Source organism: Dama dama, chromosome 26 (assembly GCF_033118175.1).
Source record: "Dama dama isolate Ldn47 chromosome 26, ASM3311817v1, whole genome shotgun sequence".
NCBI classification, from domain to species: domain Eukaryota; kingdom Metazoa; phylum Chordata; class Mammalia; order Artiodactyla; family Cervidae; genus Dama; species Dama dama.
In genome coordinates, this window is record NC_083706.1 from 36,491,197 (window position 1) to 36,509,317 (window position 18,121).

The following is an 18,121-nucleotide window of genomic DNA, read 5'->3' on the forward strand; positions in this document are numbered from 1 at the left end:
GTATTTGGAGGCCATATCCTCCAGTATGGCCTCCAAATCAAGTGCTGTTAAAAATACTTAGGTTTAGAAGGACTTGGTTGATTGTAACATACAATTTAGAGGGTAATATTTTAGAAAATACAAAGTAGAGTTTTCATAATGCATTGCCAAGGAACTGTATTAAAAACAAAATATTAGAGCCAGTAGGTGTTTATGTACATAATTTAACAGGATAACAGTAATTTTGATCTAGCTACAGTATTGAAATAGCACATGAGAAAGTCTTCTTTTACTCTTATCTTGCAGTAGACACTGGATGAGTTTTGTTGTTTTTAAACCCTAGTCAATTAGTCTTACTCACCAAACATTTATAGGAGCGGAGGTGAAAGTTCAACCCTACTGAAAACAGTCAAAGTACTATAGATAAACTGTTCTGAGACTTGTAGATTTGCATGAAAAATGTCACAAGGGAAAAACTGTAATTGCCTCAGCATGAGAAATAGAATATATTTTAAGATAATTGGAGACTGTCTTTTATGTGTTCTCTTTGGTTTAGTTTTGATTTCATATACTTTAATTTGTTTCTATCTCTTAATTTTTTTTTTCTTAATATATTCCAAAGGATGTAAAACACTTCTGAGGATCTCATTACTACTTGTGAAATTGCCTCTTTCTGTATCATTGGATGTGATCTTTTTGGTCAGTCAGTCTCATAAGAGAAAAGTGTCTTAGATCAGGCTCTTATATTTTAGCAATCTGATAACCCTAAAGTACATATTGTGTAAGTTCAGATATACTCTAGCAATTTCCCTCAGGTGAATACTGTAAATTTAGGGGGGTTTGGTGGGTTTTTGCATGTTAGTTCTACAGGAATCATCCTTTTGCTTTTGTTCATGTTTCATCATTCCAATGTGTAGAATTTACATTTTCATTTTGTAACCTCGCTTACACGCTGGTGATTAGCCATTGCCTTGACAAGTGTGAACAGATGTGGTCTAATTGAAGATGTTCCATGACTTGGTGAACACATTGGGTTACAAATTCAACTTTTCCTTCTCTTTGCAAAGGCACTGAGACGTGAGTTGAAGGAGAAAGAGTATTCTGTCCTGAACGCTATAGACCAAGCTCGCGTTTTCCTGGCTGATCAGCCAATTGAGGCCCCTGAAGAACCAAGAAGAAACCTACAATCAAAAACAGGTGAGCCTGGTTTCTTTAGTATGTCATAAAAATACATATGAGAAGAACAAAACACCAAAATCAAGTAGAGAATTTTTTTGCAGCATTTTAGGACCTGATATCTTTAAATTCCTTACAGAATCTCAGGACCTCGTATTAAAATTTTTCTTCTAAGTATTACTTCAGTCAAATATGTCATTAATAAATATCTAGATTCTTAAATTAAAAAACGAAATGACTGTATATTCAGTATCATTAGTTTAAAAGGGAATTAACTACAGAAAAATTAATTTATTAGAAAACATACTGTAACTACAAATAATTTCTTTAAGAAATAAATATTTACATTTCTTACACTTAAACTACATGATAAATAATTATATATAGAAGAATGGTATTTAGAATATAAGAGTAAACATATAAATTATTTAAATATCTATAAAGTAATGTTTTTTAACTTCTCTTTTTCAAGATTACAAATTTAAATAAGACACTGAAGTGCCTTTCTTTTATAAGCAGACCACAGAATTTATTTAATTTAGATGCTAACAACTTACATTGTTTATGTACTTTGGCTTAAAACTGAAATGGTAACTACCTTACTAGCAACCAGTAATAAATTACATAGTAGATTTAAGAGATGAACTTGGGGGCCAACATATATCTTTATTTTGATTTTTCACTTTTGGCATAAAAGCATGCTGATGCATTTTAAGAAATAAACACGCCATTCAGAATATTTTCTCATCATTCACTTTCCATAGTAAAAGCAGACCTGGAAGATTTCTCATGCTGTGTCCAGAAGTGTAATTCATGAGCATTTATTACTTGTAAGGGATGTAGGGTTGGAAAATGCTTTGACTGTACTTGGAACCGGATCAGACATTTGGAAAGTAGCCATTTTCCTTCTCAGCCTTGGTCAGAGAAGCTCTACTTCAATGTGAATACATTTCCCATCAGGATCATACCTCTTTTCTTGACCCTTTGGGGGAATGTGTGTGTGTGTGTGTATGTGTGTATACATACAGAGACACACACAGCACGCTTATCATCTCTCGCAGCTTTGCTTTACTACTCTCTCCTGGCAGTATCGCTGTTTTTCCAGTCAGCCTACCGGGGGACCTAGATCATTGTTGAGTCTCCACCTCTCACCGTCTGCAAATCGTTCATGATGGTTATTTCTATCTTTGGAGGACTATGCCTTCTGGGTACTCTGTTATAGATGTAATTATGTGTGTGTCACATACACACACGGACATAAGGTATGCACACACACCACGCACACAGCTACGAAGTAGGTGGTTGAATGGCTTGGACGCTGAGCACGCTCGGGTGTGGATTGAAGTGATTAGTCAGGATAGAACCATTGGAAGCCGCAGCCCAGCGTGAGGAGCAGAGCAGCTGTGTGTCAGGGCCAGTCGGCTGAGCTCAGAGAGGGGCAGGGGTGGTGGAGGGGCTGGGCAGGGACTGTGCCTGGGCTGGAGGTACGAGTGAGGAGATCGCGCCTGCTGAATGGTGCAGGTTCGGAGGCCCTGGGAAGGTGGACAGCACGTACCAACTTAGATACAGCAAGAAGAAGGCGCTATTTCGCCTGTTTTTTTAAGCTTGGAAGAAAAATAAGACATTCACTTGTCTTACTTTATCCAATTTAAAGTCTACCTTAAATCTGCCTGCAACCTCGTCTCCTTGTTTCCCCAATACTTTTCAGAGCATAGAGGAAAGATTTTTATAATCAGTTACTTCATAGCAGTAGAAAAGTGCTGTATCACTTGAGTTTCACTTTGCTATCAATTTTCTTCCTCAGCGGTTAGTCAATTTAAAGGGTAAAAACATACTGCTTTTTGAGCCCTTATATTGGGAATTTTTAAGGTCCATTTTCATATACTGTATTTGGGAGGCAAGGAAAAAAAGTCATATCAGTGTAACTTTATGATATTTTTTGTTTTGTTTTGTTTTACAATTAGTCATTCCCGTGCTTTCTCCTGATATTATTTTGTATAATGTTGGCTGATTTTACCTGTTGTTAGAAGTAAATGAAAGAAAATTACCCATAATAGCTTTTATACTTTGTTGTTTACTGTGACTTATGAACCTCTGCTGTCAGAAACAGAGAGTGTTTGAACATTAGTTATCTTTTTTGATGCTGCTCAAAGTGCTCAGTGTTGAAGGAAATAGAGCGGAGAGAACCTTGTATGATTTTTTTTTTTTGGTTCTATTTAATAAGCATTTATTGAGTATGCTATGTGTAATGTACCAAAGGACACAACCAAGGTGAATCTGTGTCTTTACTTTTGAATAACTATTTCAGAAAATACTTCTCTCCATGATTTTTCTCTCCTGAAACCTTTTCTCCTAGCTCCTTTTTTTTTCCTATTACCAATTAGTATCTCATAGAGTCATATGTGTATATGTGCATTTTATCATAGCTTATTGAGTTTCATTTTCTTACTGAGTAACACTGGATGAGTTGCTCTTAGGCATCTTTTAATAAATGCTGTTAAAAAAACAAGCAAACTAATTATTTCAACCAAATAATCAGTTGTTAACAAAAGAATCTTATCAGGTATGCTCTGCTAAAAATTCCCCCTCCCCCCAGTTTTATTGAGATATAATTCACATAACATTGTGCAAGTTTAAAATGTACAACATAATGATTTAATATTTGTATATATTGTTAAATGGTCACCACATAAGACTAGGAACATCTGTCATCTCACATAGTTCCAACTTTTTCCCTTGTTTTGAGAACTTTTAAAATCTGTCTCCTAACAACTTTCAAGTATTTATATTTTAAACACTGAAAATCACTACTGACATTAATTGCCCTATTTCAGGTCCTTACCATCTTGTGATAGGACTGTTGCAATACTTCCTTAATTGGTATCTCTGCATCAAGGTAGATGCTACCATAATGTATTTAAAACACAGAGCTAGCATTTGCTACCCTGGTTTAAAACCAGTAGTAGCCTCTGCAGTAGAATCTGCACTCCTTTCCCTTCATGCAAAGCTGCACAGTGATTTGGCCTCAGTTTCCCTGGTGGCTCAGACAGTAAAGAATCTGCCTGCGATGCAGGGGAACCAGGTTTAATTCCTGGGTTGGGAAGATCCCCTGGAGAAGGAAATGGCAACTTACTCCAGTATTCTTGACTGGAGAATTCTTTGGACAGAAGACCCTGGCAGACTACAGTCCTCAGGGTTGCAAAGAATCGGACTCAAGTAAGCAACTAACACTTTCACTTCACTTTTCTTTTTAGTAGCATCTCATGCCTCTCTCTGCTCCAAACTAATGTCATTGAACACCAACTTCTCATGATGGTCTGCAGGTAATGATCTTCATTGCCCATTCTATTTTTTTTCTGCCTATTGGTCTCTTCTACCTGATCTCCAACTCCTTCTTCCTTTGCCTACCCAGCCCTTGCTCATTCTGTCCCACTCACTGAGGCTGTGTGTCAACCTGAATCCATTCCTTTCCAGCTCTTCTCCTTGCTCCCTGGCACCTGGTCACCTCTCTGACTATATACTAATATCTGTGTCTGAAGCTCAGCCCTGCCCTTTCTTAGTGACCTCTCCCATTTACTGAGAATCTGAAAGAGTGTGAGAAATTATCTGAGCAGTCAAGAGAGTATTATGTTGAAAATATAGTGAAGATCATAGAAAAGCCACTCTCTCAGAGGTATTAACTCTTACTTTAGACACTATTGTAACTAGTTTCACTTGTTTTCCAGTGAATTATGGTTATGTAGCAAGATGGAAATGATACGGCAGGGGAAAGGGTGGCAGTGAGAAATGATGTCTGGCAGTCTGACAGCTATGAGGAAAAAGAAAATTATAAAAGGGATACATGAGAATTCTAAAATAAAACAAACCCAGAGTAGTCTTTGGGGATTTTTACAATAAAAGAAAAGCTGAAGCAATGAGCTGTGGTTTGTTTATTTTTGAAGATAGACTATAAATCAGTTAAGAGAAGGCATAGTAGTTTATACTATATTTTAGTAAATTTCCTTCCAAAATGGCAACCATACAAAAATAGGGCTAAATGAATGAAATATAGCCATCTGGACCACTCAGCTTCCCAGAATTACTCATTCTGCCTATGAAAGGTTATTAAGTCAATATAATTTTTACTTGAACTAAAATTATCTGAATAATTATAGAAATTTAACAAAGTTCAAAGCTTTGTCAATAGTTTCCTTCTCTTGAGTGATAGGGAGCTACTTAATTTGACTTGAATTGTATCATGTCAATGTATAATATTTCCTTTTAGTGAGGTTGAATTGAAAAGACCCTGATGCTGGGAAAGATTGAGGGCAGGAGGAGAAGGAGACGACAGAGGATGAGATAGTTGTATGGCCTCACTGACTCAATGGACATGAGTTTGGGTAAACTCCGGGAGTTGGTGATGGACAGGGAGGCCTGGCATGCTGCAGTCCATGGGGTTGCAAAGAGTCAGACATGACTGAGCGACTGAACTGAACTGAACTGAATTGTTTTTCGTTTGATTTTAACCACCTGATTTATATCTGTTAGAAAGTAGAACAATGAGACAGCAAAAATTTCATCGTCATTCATACTGATCTTCCTGTGTGTACTCTTCAAACCACTTTTGTCGTTGGCCTAATGAATTGAGCAGATGGTATAGATGCCTCTTAAAAAAAAAAATTAAGTTAAAACACAAAGGCCAAGAAAGTACTGTGGTGCTGACCAAGGTCATCAGCTATTATGGAGTAGATCAAGGACAGAACCAACCTTGTGTGTTGGTAACCTTCCTTAACCTTGGGTTTGGGGGCTTGTTTTCAACTCATCCCTTCATTCTCCTCTCCTTTCTCTTTCCCTCTGCTCGTTGGCCACTGACCTCCTAGCTCTTTCTTGACTCTCAGTGTCTAGAGCCTCTTAACCCTGCGCAAATGTTTCTTGGCTTCTTTCTTGTTCACCCAACCTCCTTTGCGGTTCTCAGTCCCAGATTTAAGTAGATGGGAAGGACAGCTGTGGGGCTTTAGCCCACTCTTGCCCCTACACCTCTTGAGGTAGTCAGGGAATATACATAACTTCTCACCTATCCGTTATCTAGAGTTCAGGTTAAAAGTCAAAATTGCACAGGGAATTAGAGCCTTATGTCTGCATTCCCCTCTCTACCCCCAAAACAGATGCAGGCTCATGTGTATGCAGATGCAGGCATGCACGCACACCCCCACCCACACACACATACGTATTTTATGAGTTGAAGCTATGGTAGCAATTATTAAACAAAACAGTTAACACTTTAACAGTGTAGTTCACCTCTGAAAGTGTTTAGAAAATTATACAAATGATTGTCAATGTGGGTGTGGAAAAGCTATTTTCCTCTACTTAGGTTCTGATTTTAAGACAAAAAAAGATTGCATTATTTTGCTCATAAATTTCCCTTTCAGTCTTTAAAATTTATTCCTGTCAAGACATTACTATTACTATAACTATTACTTTACTGAAGGCTGTTTGAACATTGTTTCTTTTTCACCCTGGTGTTTCATTTAAATGATAGAAGAAAAAAAAAAACATTTTATAGTATATATAGTATACAGTCCATGGAATTCTCCAGGCCAGAATACTGGAGTGGGAAGCCGTTCCCTTCTCCAGGGGATCTTCCCAACCCAGAGATCGAACCCAAGTCTCCCGCATGGCAGACAGATTCTTTACCATTTGAGCCACCAGGAATTAATGGCTAATAAAAAACTTTTCAGATAAAAAATACATATGGATTACTGTTTTTCCTCTTTGACCTTTAACAACTGTGTGTATATTTAGTAATGTTTAATATTTTAACTCAGAATATGCTATTTTCTTTTAATTATTAAATGCTTCATATTATTTTAGAAAGCCAATTAGGAGTATTTTTCACCTCTGTGAAATCTCATATATTTTACGATATAACAAAGAAATAGTAAATGACGTTTTTCAGTCCACTATGTCAGTCCGTTTTGTGCCAGTATTAGCAAACTTGTACAAATAAAGTTTCATGACCATTAAATGAGTGAAAAAGTGAAATTATCATAGAGTTTAGAAGTAACTCTTATATTGATTCTCAGTATAACATAAGATCACATAAAAACAATGGCAGTAATTATTTCCTTGTGTCTCATAAAATGAGACCAAGTTATACATAACCTAACCTAAGTAATGAGGCAGTAAAACTCATGGGTGTTTTTCCCCAGGGAATTTCTTGTTTTCCTAATAACCAGTTTATTAATTAGAACCTCACTCATTGGAAGTGACAGACACCTAGCTTCCATAAGCATAGACACAGAGGGGAATTTATCCACATTAAACCCCATAACAAAATTACATTGAACACAAGGACACAGCCGGTCACAGAAACCAAGCTCCCAGCTGGCCCTTTCTACCTCTCTCCACACCTTTTCATTTTCTTCACTTTCCTGTGACCTTGTACCTCACAATCACATATCAGGGAGGGAAAGCCCGCTTTAGATCTAGCACATTTCAAGAGAGAGCAGCAACTGACTCACCTTGAGTAACATGGAGCTTGGAGTCTTGTGGGATTGGCAGACCTCCCCCCCCCCCCCCCCCCCCAATTTATAAGCATCATGTCAGATGGAAGAGGAATCAATGCCCAGAAAGGAAGGAAGAAGAGAAAAATGTTAGTCCACATGAGTGTTCACCACAAACCGACACTTATCCTTGAATAAATTATAAACCTGCCAGGCACTGTTTCCTGAAATTCTCATAACAACTCTTTGAGGTGTGCGTCCTTTACCACCCATTTGACAGATGGAGAAACTGAGGCTTTGTGATATTTGGATGCATACTGTCACCCATGTGACAGAGCTGAAACACCAACTCAGGCTTGCCACATCCCTTGTTGGCCTTAACTATCATAGCAACCTATCTTAACTATATTTGTCTACTTCTAAAAAATTAGTACAACAATTAAAATGCTTTTTTCTTCACTATTACTTTTCCTTTACGGAACTATTAGGCTGCTTAATGGAATGACGTACCAGTTCACTGATTTCCTAGCACCAAGGGAGAGGGTGTTTAGGCAATATTAGACTTTGTCTTTTTAATTTACATATAAAAACTTGAAGGATAAATAATTGCTTTCAGGTCTATAGACCAAGGCAATAATTTAATTAGCTTCTTAAGTCCAAATTAGATTAGTAAAGTTGTCATGCATGAAAAAGCACAGAAATATATAATGTTACTTCCATTTTCAGTGTTAACTACAGAGCAGCAATGTGATCCTTCCCATTTTAAGGTTCTATAATGTATGGATGGCTGTACTGAATCCACTCTTCAACTTTCTTTAAAATATAATGAACTAGTTGAGTAACCCTACTGATTGGATAAAAATTTCAGAAACTTTTTTGCATGCTAATGAATATCATCATAGTGAAATTCAATTTAAATCTATCAAATTCTTGATGAAGACTTATATGAGAACAAAGGTTAGTTTGATGGACGTAGGATCTTAAATTAATTGTTTACCATCTGTTATGGTCTTTCATCACCATTATCGCTATGCATAAATCACATGTACCTCATAAAAAAAGATGGCAATAATTTACACTTATGTACTTTATTGAAATTAACATCTGGGGTGTCACTCTCTGATTTAAACTTAAAGAATAGGAGGAGACTAAATGCTTTCAGTGCAGTGTGTTTTTTTCTTCCTGTTGTTGCTGCTCATCTTGAAAGCTGGTATCTTGAAGAGTTAATTGGAAGTTTTGCTATCTTTTGAAAAGTGTGATCCTAGCCAAGGAATAAATTCTCCACTTTAAACTTCTCATTTTGACAGTACATTAACCTAGGACATGCCTAACTTCTTTAGTGAGAATCACTAAGCTTGAATAGAAAGCCCGGGACTTCTTTTGTAAGTTGATGGATCATTAGCTGCTATATTCCTCAGGGAAGCAGACTGGGGAAAGACGGGCAGCAGTGTAGCAAGAAATGCAAGACTTTTAATTGAAGATTCCTGTCCTCCGATCTTAAAAGTGAATTTTCCAAAACAAAGAAATACATACATACATCTTTTTATTCCCTTGACCAGTACTTATTGAATGCCCACCTTGTGTCCACCTTGTAGTGTTCTAGATCCTGGGGAAACAGCAATGAACAAAACACATCCTTGCCTTCCTGGAACATACATTCCCAGCTTCTCTTCTGCCCCTCTCAGGACCACTCTCCTGTTCCCAGTGACCTGTTTATAGCTGTCTAGCACTCAAAACTGACTTGAATAAGTTATAAAATTGCCATTGGTATGAGGAAATTCAGGGAATATTCCATTACAGAAAATTGAAAGCTGGGTCTCAAGTGTCTTAGATAGATCTGTTCCAGGGCCATTCTGCTATTTCTACCTTTTTTCTTGGCAGTTAACCTTCTTAATGGTCTCTTAATTTTTCATCCTTAGCCCTATGCTAGGTTTATTTACTTTGGCCCACTTTGAGAGAAGGGTAGAACATTAAAGTATTCAGACACTAACTCTACCTTCATTGATTTCTGCTCTGAAGTGCTGGTTACCCCTCTCCTCCGTGTGGTCTATACCCCACCTCCACCCTTGACTCTCATTCATAGCTTATATTTTGGTATTTGTGAAAGATTTTCCCTAAATCTCTTTACTGTAGAGTTCTTGACCTAAATGTTTCTGTTCACTGTCTTCTTTCCCTTAAGGATTTGACAGATTCCTTGGCAGCATGATGGATCCTTATCATGTTTATCATATACCTACTGAAAGACTTAGGCTATATATTATCAGATTAATCTGCTCTGGTTATCATCTTACTATTGTCATTCTTATAATGTATGAGATGAATATAATTAGCAATATTACAGTAATCAGATGATAGCACTTGATGGTGCACTTGTAATCTGGTTCCTAATGAATTGTCACCAGTCATCATGCAGAAAAGGATATGGGCAGGGTCGTCTTCAACACTGATCATTTCAGAGAGATTAAATTGATCTTAATCATGTAATCAGAGACTTTGAGAACATATTTTCCATTATCTTAATCAGAAACATCTTCTGAGACAGAAAAACAGAATGGGCTAAAGAGAGAGACAGAGTGAAGTCTAGTCTCTAGATATATGAGGAAGCTTTGTTTTTTTTCCCTGTAAATTCTTGTTGGATAATCAGCTTAGTTTGCTTATGTGAAAAATCTCTAGAGATAGCTAAACCTCCCAGATATAGTAACAAAATCATTTTAAAAAAGAAAGAAATTAACCTTTGCTGAAGCTTTTCTGTCAGGCATGTGTCAGTAGCCTTATAGATATTAACTGAAGTTCAAAGACGTAAGGAATATATCTATGCTATGAACATATAACTAGTTAGCATTGGATTGGCATACAAACTAATCCTTCCTTGCACCAAATTGTCCACGGGGTGAAAAGGCTACTCTGGAGAATTTTTGTTCTCTACTTGTTTGTCTTAACATGTCCTCTTTATCTCTCAATGAAATATAACAAGATTATAGATACATGCAAAAAGTAAGCAAACAGTACAAATGAGATGAAATTACCATACTTTAAATGACTTCATAAGCTTTATCCTTCTCTTTCACAGTAAAAAAGTAATAATAATAATAATAATTAATAGAAATGCTTTAATGGGTTTAGGGTGAAGGAAGAAAAAATAAGTGGAAAGATTTCCATTTAAAATTATGAAGTTGAATATTCTCAGTAAAGAGTAAAGTTGCAAATTCCATTCAGAAAATTGAAAATTTAAATTCAGTAATTATATATATATTGAAGACATACTAGTCTCTAGACTGAATACTGTAAAACCAAGATGAGAAGAAACAAACATGCATGACATAAAGCTTTAAATTCTAAGAATAAAAAGTCACTATGGAGATTATGTGTTAATTCCAAAATTGAGAAAGAAAATATGACAAATGTGGAGAATCTTTGTTTAAAATAACTGAACTAAGTCTAATTTCCACAGGTTTCTATGGTATTTCATTGGGGAAACATATATTTGAATGTTTTTAAATGTAAAATAAAATTTATAAGCACACAAAAAGAGGGAAAAGAAAATGTTTTTCCCTCTAATGTGAGACTTCTTTGAGACACACAGTGGCTTTGTTTTTCTTATATAATTGAATTTCAGAGGTAAAAGGGGCCCTGTGTAAAATCTTTTTCCAGCATGAGGACATAGAGTTCCCACTGATCAAGCAGGTCATCTAGCTCACCTGGGAGCCCAGGGCAGGATGGGAGCAGTGCTGACTGCAAGCCTTAGTCCCTGCTTCCGGCCCAGGTTCCTTTTCCGTCTGTATTCCAGTGAAGCGTAGAATACAGGGTAGAAAGAAGAGAGTGGTGTAAGTGCCATCCAATTAATTTGCATACTTGAAGAATAAAGGTCACTGGACTTGAAAGAAAGCTTCAGGGTTGGTCATTCCTTTCTCCGCTCTTTCCCTGTTTCTCCTCCTAAAAGACAGTTATCTACTCTTTATTAAATGTTTTGTAACACAATAAATGAGTTTCTGTTTTAATTATATAAATATAAAGTAAATATGTTAATATTTATAATACTTTATAACACATTATACTATATATAATATATAGTCATAAAGTAAAAGTTGCTCGTCTGACTGGACTGTAGCCCACCAGGCTCCCTGTCCATGGAATTCTCTAGGCAAAAATGCTGGAGTGGGTTGCCATTCCCTTCTTCAGGGACTCTTCCCAACCCAGGGATGAAACGTGGGTCTCCTGCATTGTAGGCAGTTTCTTTCCTTCTGAGCCTATAATACAATTATAAATATAAAAATGAATACAGTCCCATCCTCAGAGATAAATAGCAAGGCTTGAAGGGAGAAGAACAGGAGAATGGAGAGTGAAGCAGAGCACTCCCTCCCGAAAACATAGACACACACACACCAGGGAGTAGGTAAGTGACCTAGGAAAAGTGCTTTTGGTCTGTGAATTGTCTCTAAATTTACTTGGTTTTATCCTGCTGTTTCCTCTGTCTCTTAGCCTCTATTACTGCCTTTTCAAATGCAAATTAGATTCCCCTCTTATCACCAAGCTTCATTTGCTTTCCCACCTTATGTAGTTGGCACCCTGCTCTGCGTGGGAATGACACAGCAGCTCAATGGGGTGGAAACACTCTGTCCAACTTCAGCAGCAGTGACCAGAGAAATCAACTTATAATCCAATAGACTGACGTGGCACCATCCTGGCAACAATTGCTGTTACTTGGGGAACTTTTTAAAATATATCCATGCCTCCCTTCACCCTTGACCAACTAAGCCAGAATCTTTTAATACTTGGTCCTTGAGGATCAGCATTTAAAAACAAACAAGTAAACAGACAGACTGTCTCCTGGAGGTTTCTAATAGGTTACCAGAATTCCAAACCCCTGGTCAAAGAGATTCTCCACTCTTGCATGAGGGTCTTGAAATTTACTGCAAAATATCTACTTGTAAATTTTGAAGCAAGCTTTGTCCTTTGATTTTCAAGTAACAGGAGGTTTTTTGTTTTTTTAAAAAGTCTGGATATCCTTTTATTATTTTCATCTTTTATGCTTTCTTTCTGTTTTGATTTGATTTATTCTCTTAGCACAAATTGTCATAATTTGAGATTTCACATGTTGCTTCTTATTACCTATTTTACAGAAGTTCTGGAAGGTTTTGTTTGGCTTTGTACTTCGCTCTGTTCTTGGTTTAAAGTATGTATTAAACTGAGATTGTTGCTGCAACAGGAGCAACAATTCTGATTCTGTGATTAGTTAATATGCTTTCTTTCTGGCAAACAGATGGTGAATTGAATGTAGAATTTTCTTTTGAGTAGCTGCTTGAGTGGGGATTTTATTATAAATACCACAGAAGGACTGCTCAATCAAAAGATTTTACGTTAAAGGAAGACAAAAAGTCACAGCCAGAGTTGGCTATTTTGTCACAGGACAAAGAAGCTGTGTGTCTCCCTACCAGGTTATTCAGTGGCTGACTTAGAAACAGTTTTTACTTTATCTAGAGAAAATAATCGTAATTAAGTTGTCTCTTCTGAAATTGGCACTGTATTGTGTTTTTTACAAAAGTCAATAAAACAAGAGTGTTTAAAATATATCTTTAAAAAAACTCAAGTGATTTATTAACAAGTACAGCTGTTGCCATCATAAAAATTATTAACTCCCTTTCTCATCAGGCTAAGAATGATATTTTTCTCTTATACATAGCATATTACATTTATATAAAATATGAATAGTATTGATATAATATTTTTTGATTTATGAAAAACCTTGAAGGTTTAAGGATTTAAATAAAGTTGCCTTTTTAATGATGTACCTATCCTCACAGTTTTTTTTTTTTAATCAAGAACCTTGATACCCTGACCTGTAACAAGTTTGAAAATTTTTTTCTCCAGGATTCTTAACTCCCTCCCCTCACCTTTGTACTGGATTGTGTATCTAATTCTAAGCAGTCCTTAAAGCTGAGCTCTAATTCACTTATTTTCCTTATTTATCTTTTACTAGTATACTCAGTCTGTCTATCATAACATTGTCTCTTCTTATAATCAGTTCATCTGCTAAGGGATTGGTCAGTTTCTGCGTAGCCTCAGAGCCTTCAGCAGCACACTGGAAGTTCTTGGGTTTCTAAGCTCCTCATCATCCATGTCATTCCTGGAGATTTATTATAGCTGTTTGCATCTAAATATTGAGGTCTAGAAATTTCTGGAAACTGGTTGTTGCTGTTCACTACCCAGGTTGTGTCTGACCCACTGTGACCCCACGATCTGCAGCACACCAGGCTTCCCTCTCTTTCAAGATCTCCCTGAGTTTACTCAAACTCATGTCCATTGAGTCAGTGGTGCCATCCAACCATCTCATCCTCTGTCGCTGCCTTCTCCTCTTGCCCTCAGTCTTTCCCAGCATCAGGGTCTTTCCCAGTGAATTGGCTCTTCTGGAAACTTAGATAAAAATAAATGTTTTGTCCGTTTTGTCTCAGCTTTTAAATAATATTTATAAAGACAGGCAGACAGATGTGTGTGGCATAGAAAAGTTACAGTTTAGAAGGGCTTGCTTCAGTGCATCTTATCAGAAGTTTTGATGAACTTCAGTGCATTTTGTGAGTGGTGTGGAATGTTTTGAGGTGAAGTGGATGTTGCTAATGTGATTCATACCGAAAGATGGACTGCTGTCACAAAGGAGAATATGCACTTCTATCCTAAAGTAATATATAGTTTATTTACCTTGATTGTATGTTTCTGACTTGCCTCTCTGTTTCCAGGGGACAAGCATGAGAACCATCAAACCAGCTGCTAGGAAGGAAAGGAGGCATCCTGGGGTGTTAAGGGTAGTGAGGCTCAGGAGTGTTTAGATGGAGATCTCTGCCTGCTTCAAGAGTGTCTGTTTTACGACCATCAAGTTCCCCTGTTCTTGTCTTGCCAGCTTCTCATCGCTGTTTCTGACTCTTGGCTTTCAACCTGACTTTGATTACTATTTCCTTTGCTTGTCTTCTGGACTTTTACCCTGTCTTACTGCCCCATCCTATGGCAGCATCTTGCATTATGCCTGCCCTTTCCTGTCTGAAGTGTACTCTATTTCAGAAATTTGCAAGTCCCACTGATGATAATGCTGTCGCTTTAGTCTGACTCTGCAGCCCCAGGGACTGTAGCCCACCAGGCTCCTCTGTCCAAGGGATTCTCCAGGCAAGAATCCTGGAGTGGGTTGACGTGTCCTCCTCTAGGGGATCTTTCCAACCCAGGGGTCAAATCTGCTTCTCTTTTGTCTCCTGCAGTGGCAGGCGGGTTCTTTACCACTAGTTCTTTACCACTTGGGGAAGCCCAAGTTCTGTTGGCCTAGTAAATATTTAGGGTGGTCCTTGAAGTCTTGCTGTGTTTTTATTGAAGTATGTGTGGCTGTGTTATACTTCTAGGCTACAGAGAATGCCTTGTATTAAAGATGAACTAACTGCCAAACAGATTCAGTGATGATGAAGTATCTATGATATGTTATTTGTATTTGTTATATGTTATTTGATATGTCAGTTGTGTTTTTTTTTTGGTAACATGATAAACTAGTTGTATTTTCTCAAAGTTTCCCTCATGACTTAAAGCTGTTTCTCTCCCAGTTATCTTTCCCATTTCTATAGAGGACAATGAAAAACTAACAAAAAGCTGTCTTTGGATTTTACTTAACTAAATTTGTATTAAAGAAAAATTGCTTTATTTCTTGAGTTGCTACATTTCAAGATTTGAAAATATATTGAAATTCAAAAGTCACTAAAACCACAGGGCCGCTTATTACTCTGAGTGACTCTTGTCTATTTTGAAGAAGAGCAGGGATAAGTAGAAGCAGTATAGAGACAGTTTTTCTTATTCTGGCTAATGTAGCTTAGGTGCTATCCTTTGAAAGTTGGTATTTACACTTGACTATAAGAAAGTTGAGTTGATCAGTCATCCAAATATTCTTTTTTTTTTTTTTCTAAATTACAGAATTGACTCCTGAGGAGAAAGCCCAGAAGATTGCCAAAGCCATGCGCAAGCAGTCCTCTGAAGTCAAAGAGAAGTGGGAAAGTCTAAATACTATTACTAGCAATTGGCAAAAGCAAGTGGACAAGGCATTGGAAAAGCTCAGAGACCTCCAGGGAGCGATGGATGACTTGGATGCTGACCTCAAGGAGGCGGAGGCCGTGCGGAATGGCTGGAAGCCTGTAGGAGACTTGCTCATCGACTCACTTCAGGACCACATTGAGAAAACCATGGTCAGCATCCCTGCCTTTGATAAGGCGTTTTAAGAAATCCTTTCCCTGGTGGCTCAGAGAGTAAAGAGTCTGCCTGCAATGCGGGAGACCCAGGTTCGATCCCAGGGTCAGGAAGATCCCCTGGAGAAGGAAATGGCACCCCACTCTAGAATTCTTGCTTGGAGAATCCCTGTGGACAGAGGAGCCTGGCGGGCTACAATCCATGGGGTCAGGGAAGAGTCAGACACCACTGAGCGACTTCACTTTATTGTTGAATATAACACAAATAAGGAGAGCCACATACATTACATAAATTGTTACAAAGGATTGTTACAGGGCCAGCACTGTTACAACATCCACCAAAATCAGGTTAGAGAACTTTTCTAGACACAGCAGATGTTTTCCATATGCCCCTCACCATCAGAACTCCCCTCCCCATTAGAACTCCCCTCCCCACCAAAACAGCAACTGAAGTGACTTTTACAATACTTTACTTTTTTTTTTTTTTTTAATACTTTACTTTTATTTTGTGTTATACATTTTCACCCAGCTGTGAATCCCTAAGCAGTATAGACTTCCCTTTGAATCTCCAGATTTCCCCTCTATCTTTTATTTTCTCTGCAAGGTATTTGTTGAAGAAACTGAATTGTTTCCTTTATAGTGTTTTTCACAACCTGGATCTTACAGAATGGCATCCACATGATGTAGTCTGGCAGGTTGCTTTTTAAATGGGTGGTTGGATTTAGAGGTTTAATCAAAAGTATAGTGTTTTACTGGGCATTCTTTATCAACTATATCTTATTGTCAGAGTATATAATGAAGAATTATTTTAGCTATAAATTCTGCTTGTGATCACATATTTCCCAGAGTTAAGGATGTTAGACTTCTGGTCTAGATTCCCTTTGGCGCTTGTATTCTAGAACATATCCAGAAAAGAGATTAGTGGAGTTTAGGCAGTAAAAGACACAAGTAACAGATTTAGAATGTATTGGGATTTGTGAAAAAGTAAAAGTCTTCATCTCTCAGTCGTGTCTGACTCTTTGTGACTGCATGGGCTGTAGCCTACCAGACTCCTCTGTCCATGAAATTCTCCAGGAAAAAATACTGGAGTGAGCTGCCATTCTCTTCTCCAGGCGGTCTTCCCAACCCAGGGACTGAACCCAAGTCTTTTACATCTGAGGCAGATTGCAGGCAGATTCTTTAACATCTGAGCCACCAGGGAAGCCATTGAGGTTTATAGTAGCATAGTAAACTATAAGGGTTTCCGAGATGATGCTAGTGGTAAAGAACCTGCCTGTCAATGTGGGAGGCTCAAGGGTTCGATCCCTGGGTTGGGAAGATCCCCTGGAGGAGGAAATGGCAATCCACTCCAGTATTATTGTCTGGAAAATCCAATGGACAGAGGAGCCTGGAGGGCTACAGTCCATAGGGCCGCAAAGAGACACCACAAAAGCAGCTTAGCATGCAGTAAACTATACAGTAGGTAGTCATGAAACAAAGAATAAATGGATGAAAAATCAGACTGACAATATCATATTGTGAATGGGATTTTTATTGCAAAAGATATACATCTTTGCACAGACTTTGGATAATAGTTTCCTTTTTGTTTTGCATGTGGCTGAATAGGAAAGAGAAGAAAGGTCTAGGAAATAAACTGAATCCTACTCATGCAAATTGCATAAGTAAATATATATGTGTGTATAGACATAGGAATAATAATAGCATTTATTGATGCTTAGTATGTTCCAAGAACTGTTCTTTAGCCAGTTTGCATTGGTATCCTTTTTAACTCCCACACCAACCAAGCAAGCTAAGTATTATTACTTTACATATGATAAAACTATAGAGATTGCTTCATGCCCACACAGCTAGTAAATGGTGGGGTTTCATGATTACTTTCTTGCTCTTCTCTTTCATTGTAGAGACCTCATTGATAATACTGTCATTAAGCTCAGCTTTGATCGACTATTTGAATTTGAATCTTTAAAGGTTACATATTATATTTTAAGCAAATTATTTATTATTAAAAAGTATTGGGGTCTGCCATCTTGCCATCTTTCATGGTAAATATACATGTTTCCAGTGACCCTATGAATTAAGTAAGGTTCTTCATGTAACCGTAGTATCCACAAATCTGAGTTAAGATAGCAAACTGTAAATGCAACTTTTTAGGATAGGATAAGTTCTTTGGAAGGTGCACACGTCTTGTGTTTTAAAAGATGATTTTCAAACACTGAAAAATCTTTAAGCCAATAGATTACAGAAACTATTTTCTGTTGGTTTGCAAAACTGCCTCTT

General features: G+C 37.4%; 1 protein-coding gene across 10 annotated transcripts in view; it reads left to right on the plus strand.

Annotated features, from left to right (window-relative positions):
* UTRN (utrophin) overlaps positions 1–18,121 on the plus strand; it is a 545,759-nt gene that overhangs the window by 410,677 nt on the left and 116,961 nt on the right. For all 10 annotated transcript variants that reach the window (XR_009690701.1, XM_061130409.1, XM_061130407.1 and 7 more), the window contains 2 exons: positions 1,047–1,176; positions 15,576–15,844. Coding sequence is in view for 9 of the 10 variants with exons in the window: in XM_061130409.1 (XP_060986392.1) it covers positions 1,047–1,176; positions 15,576–15,844 (399 nt within the window). In the remaining variant the exon portion in view is untranslated. The remainder of the gene's footprint in view (positions 1–1,046; positions 1,177–15,575; positions 15,845–18,121) is intronic.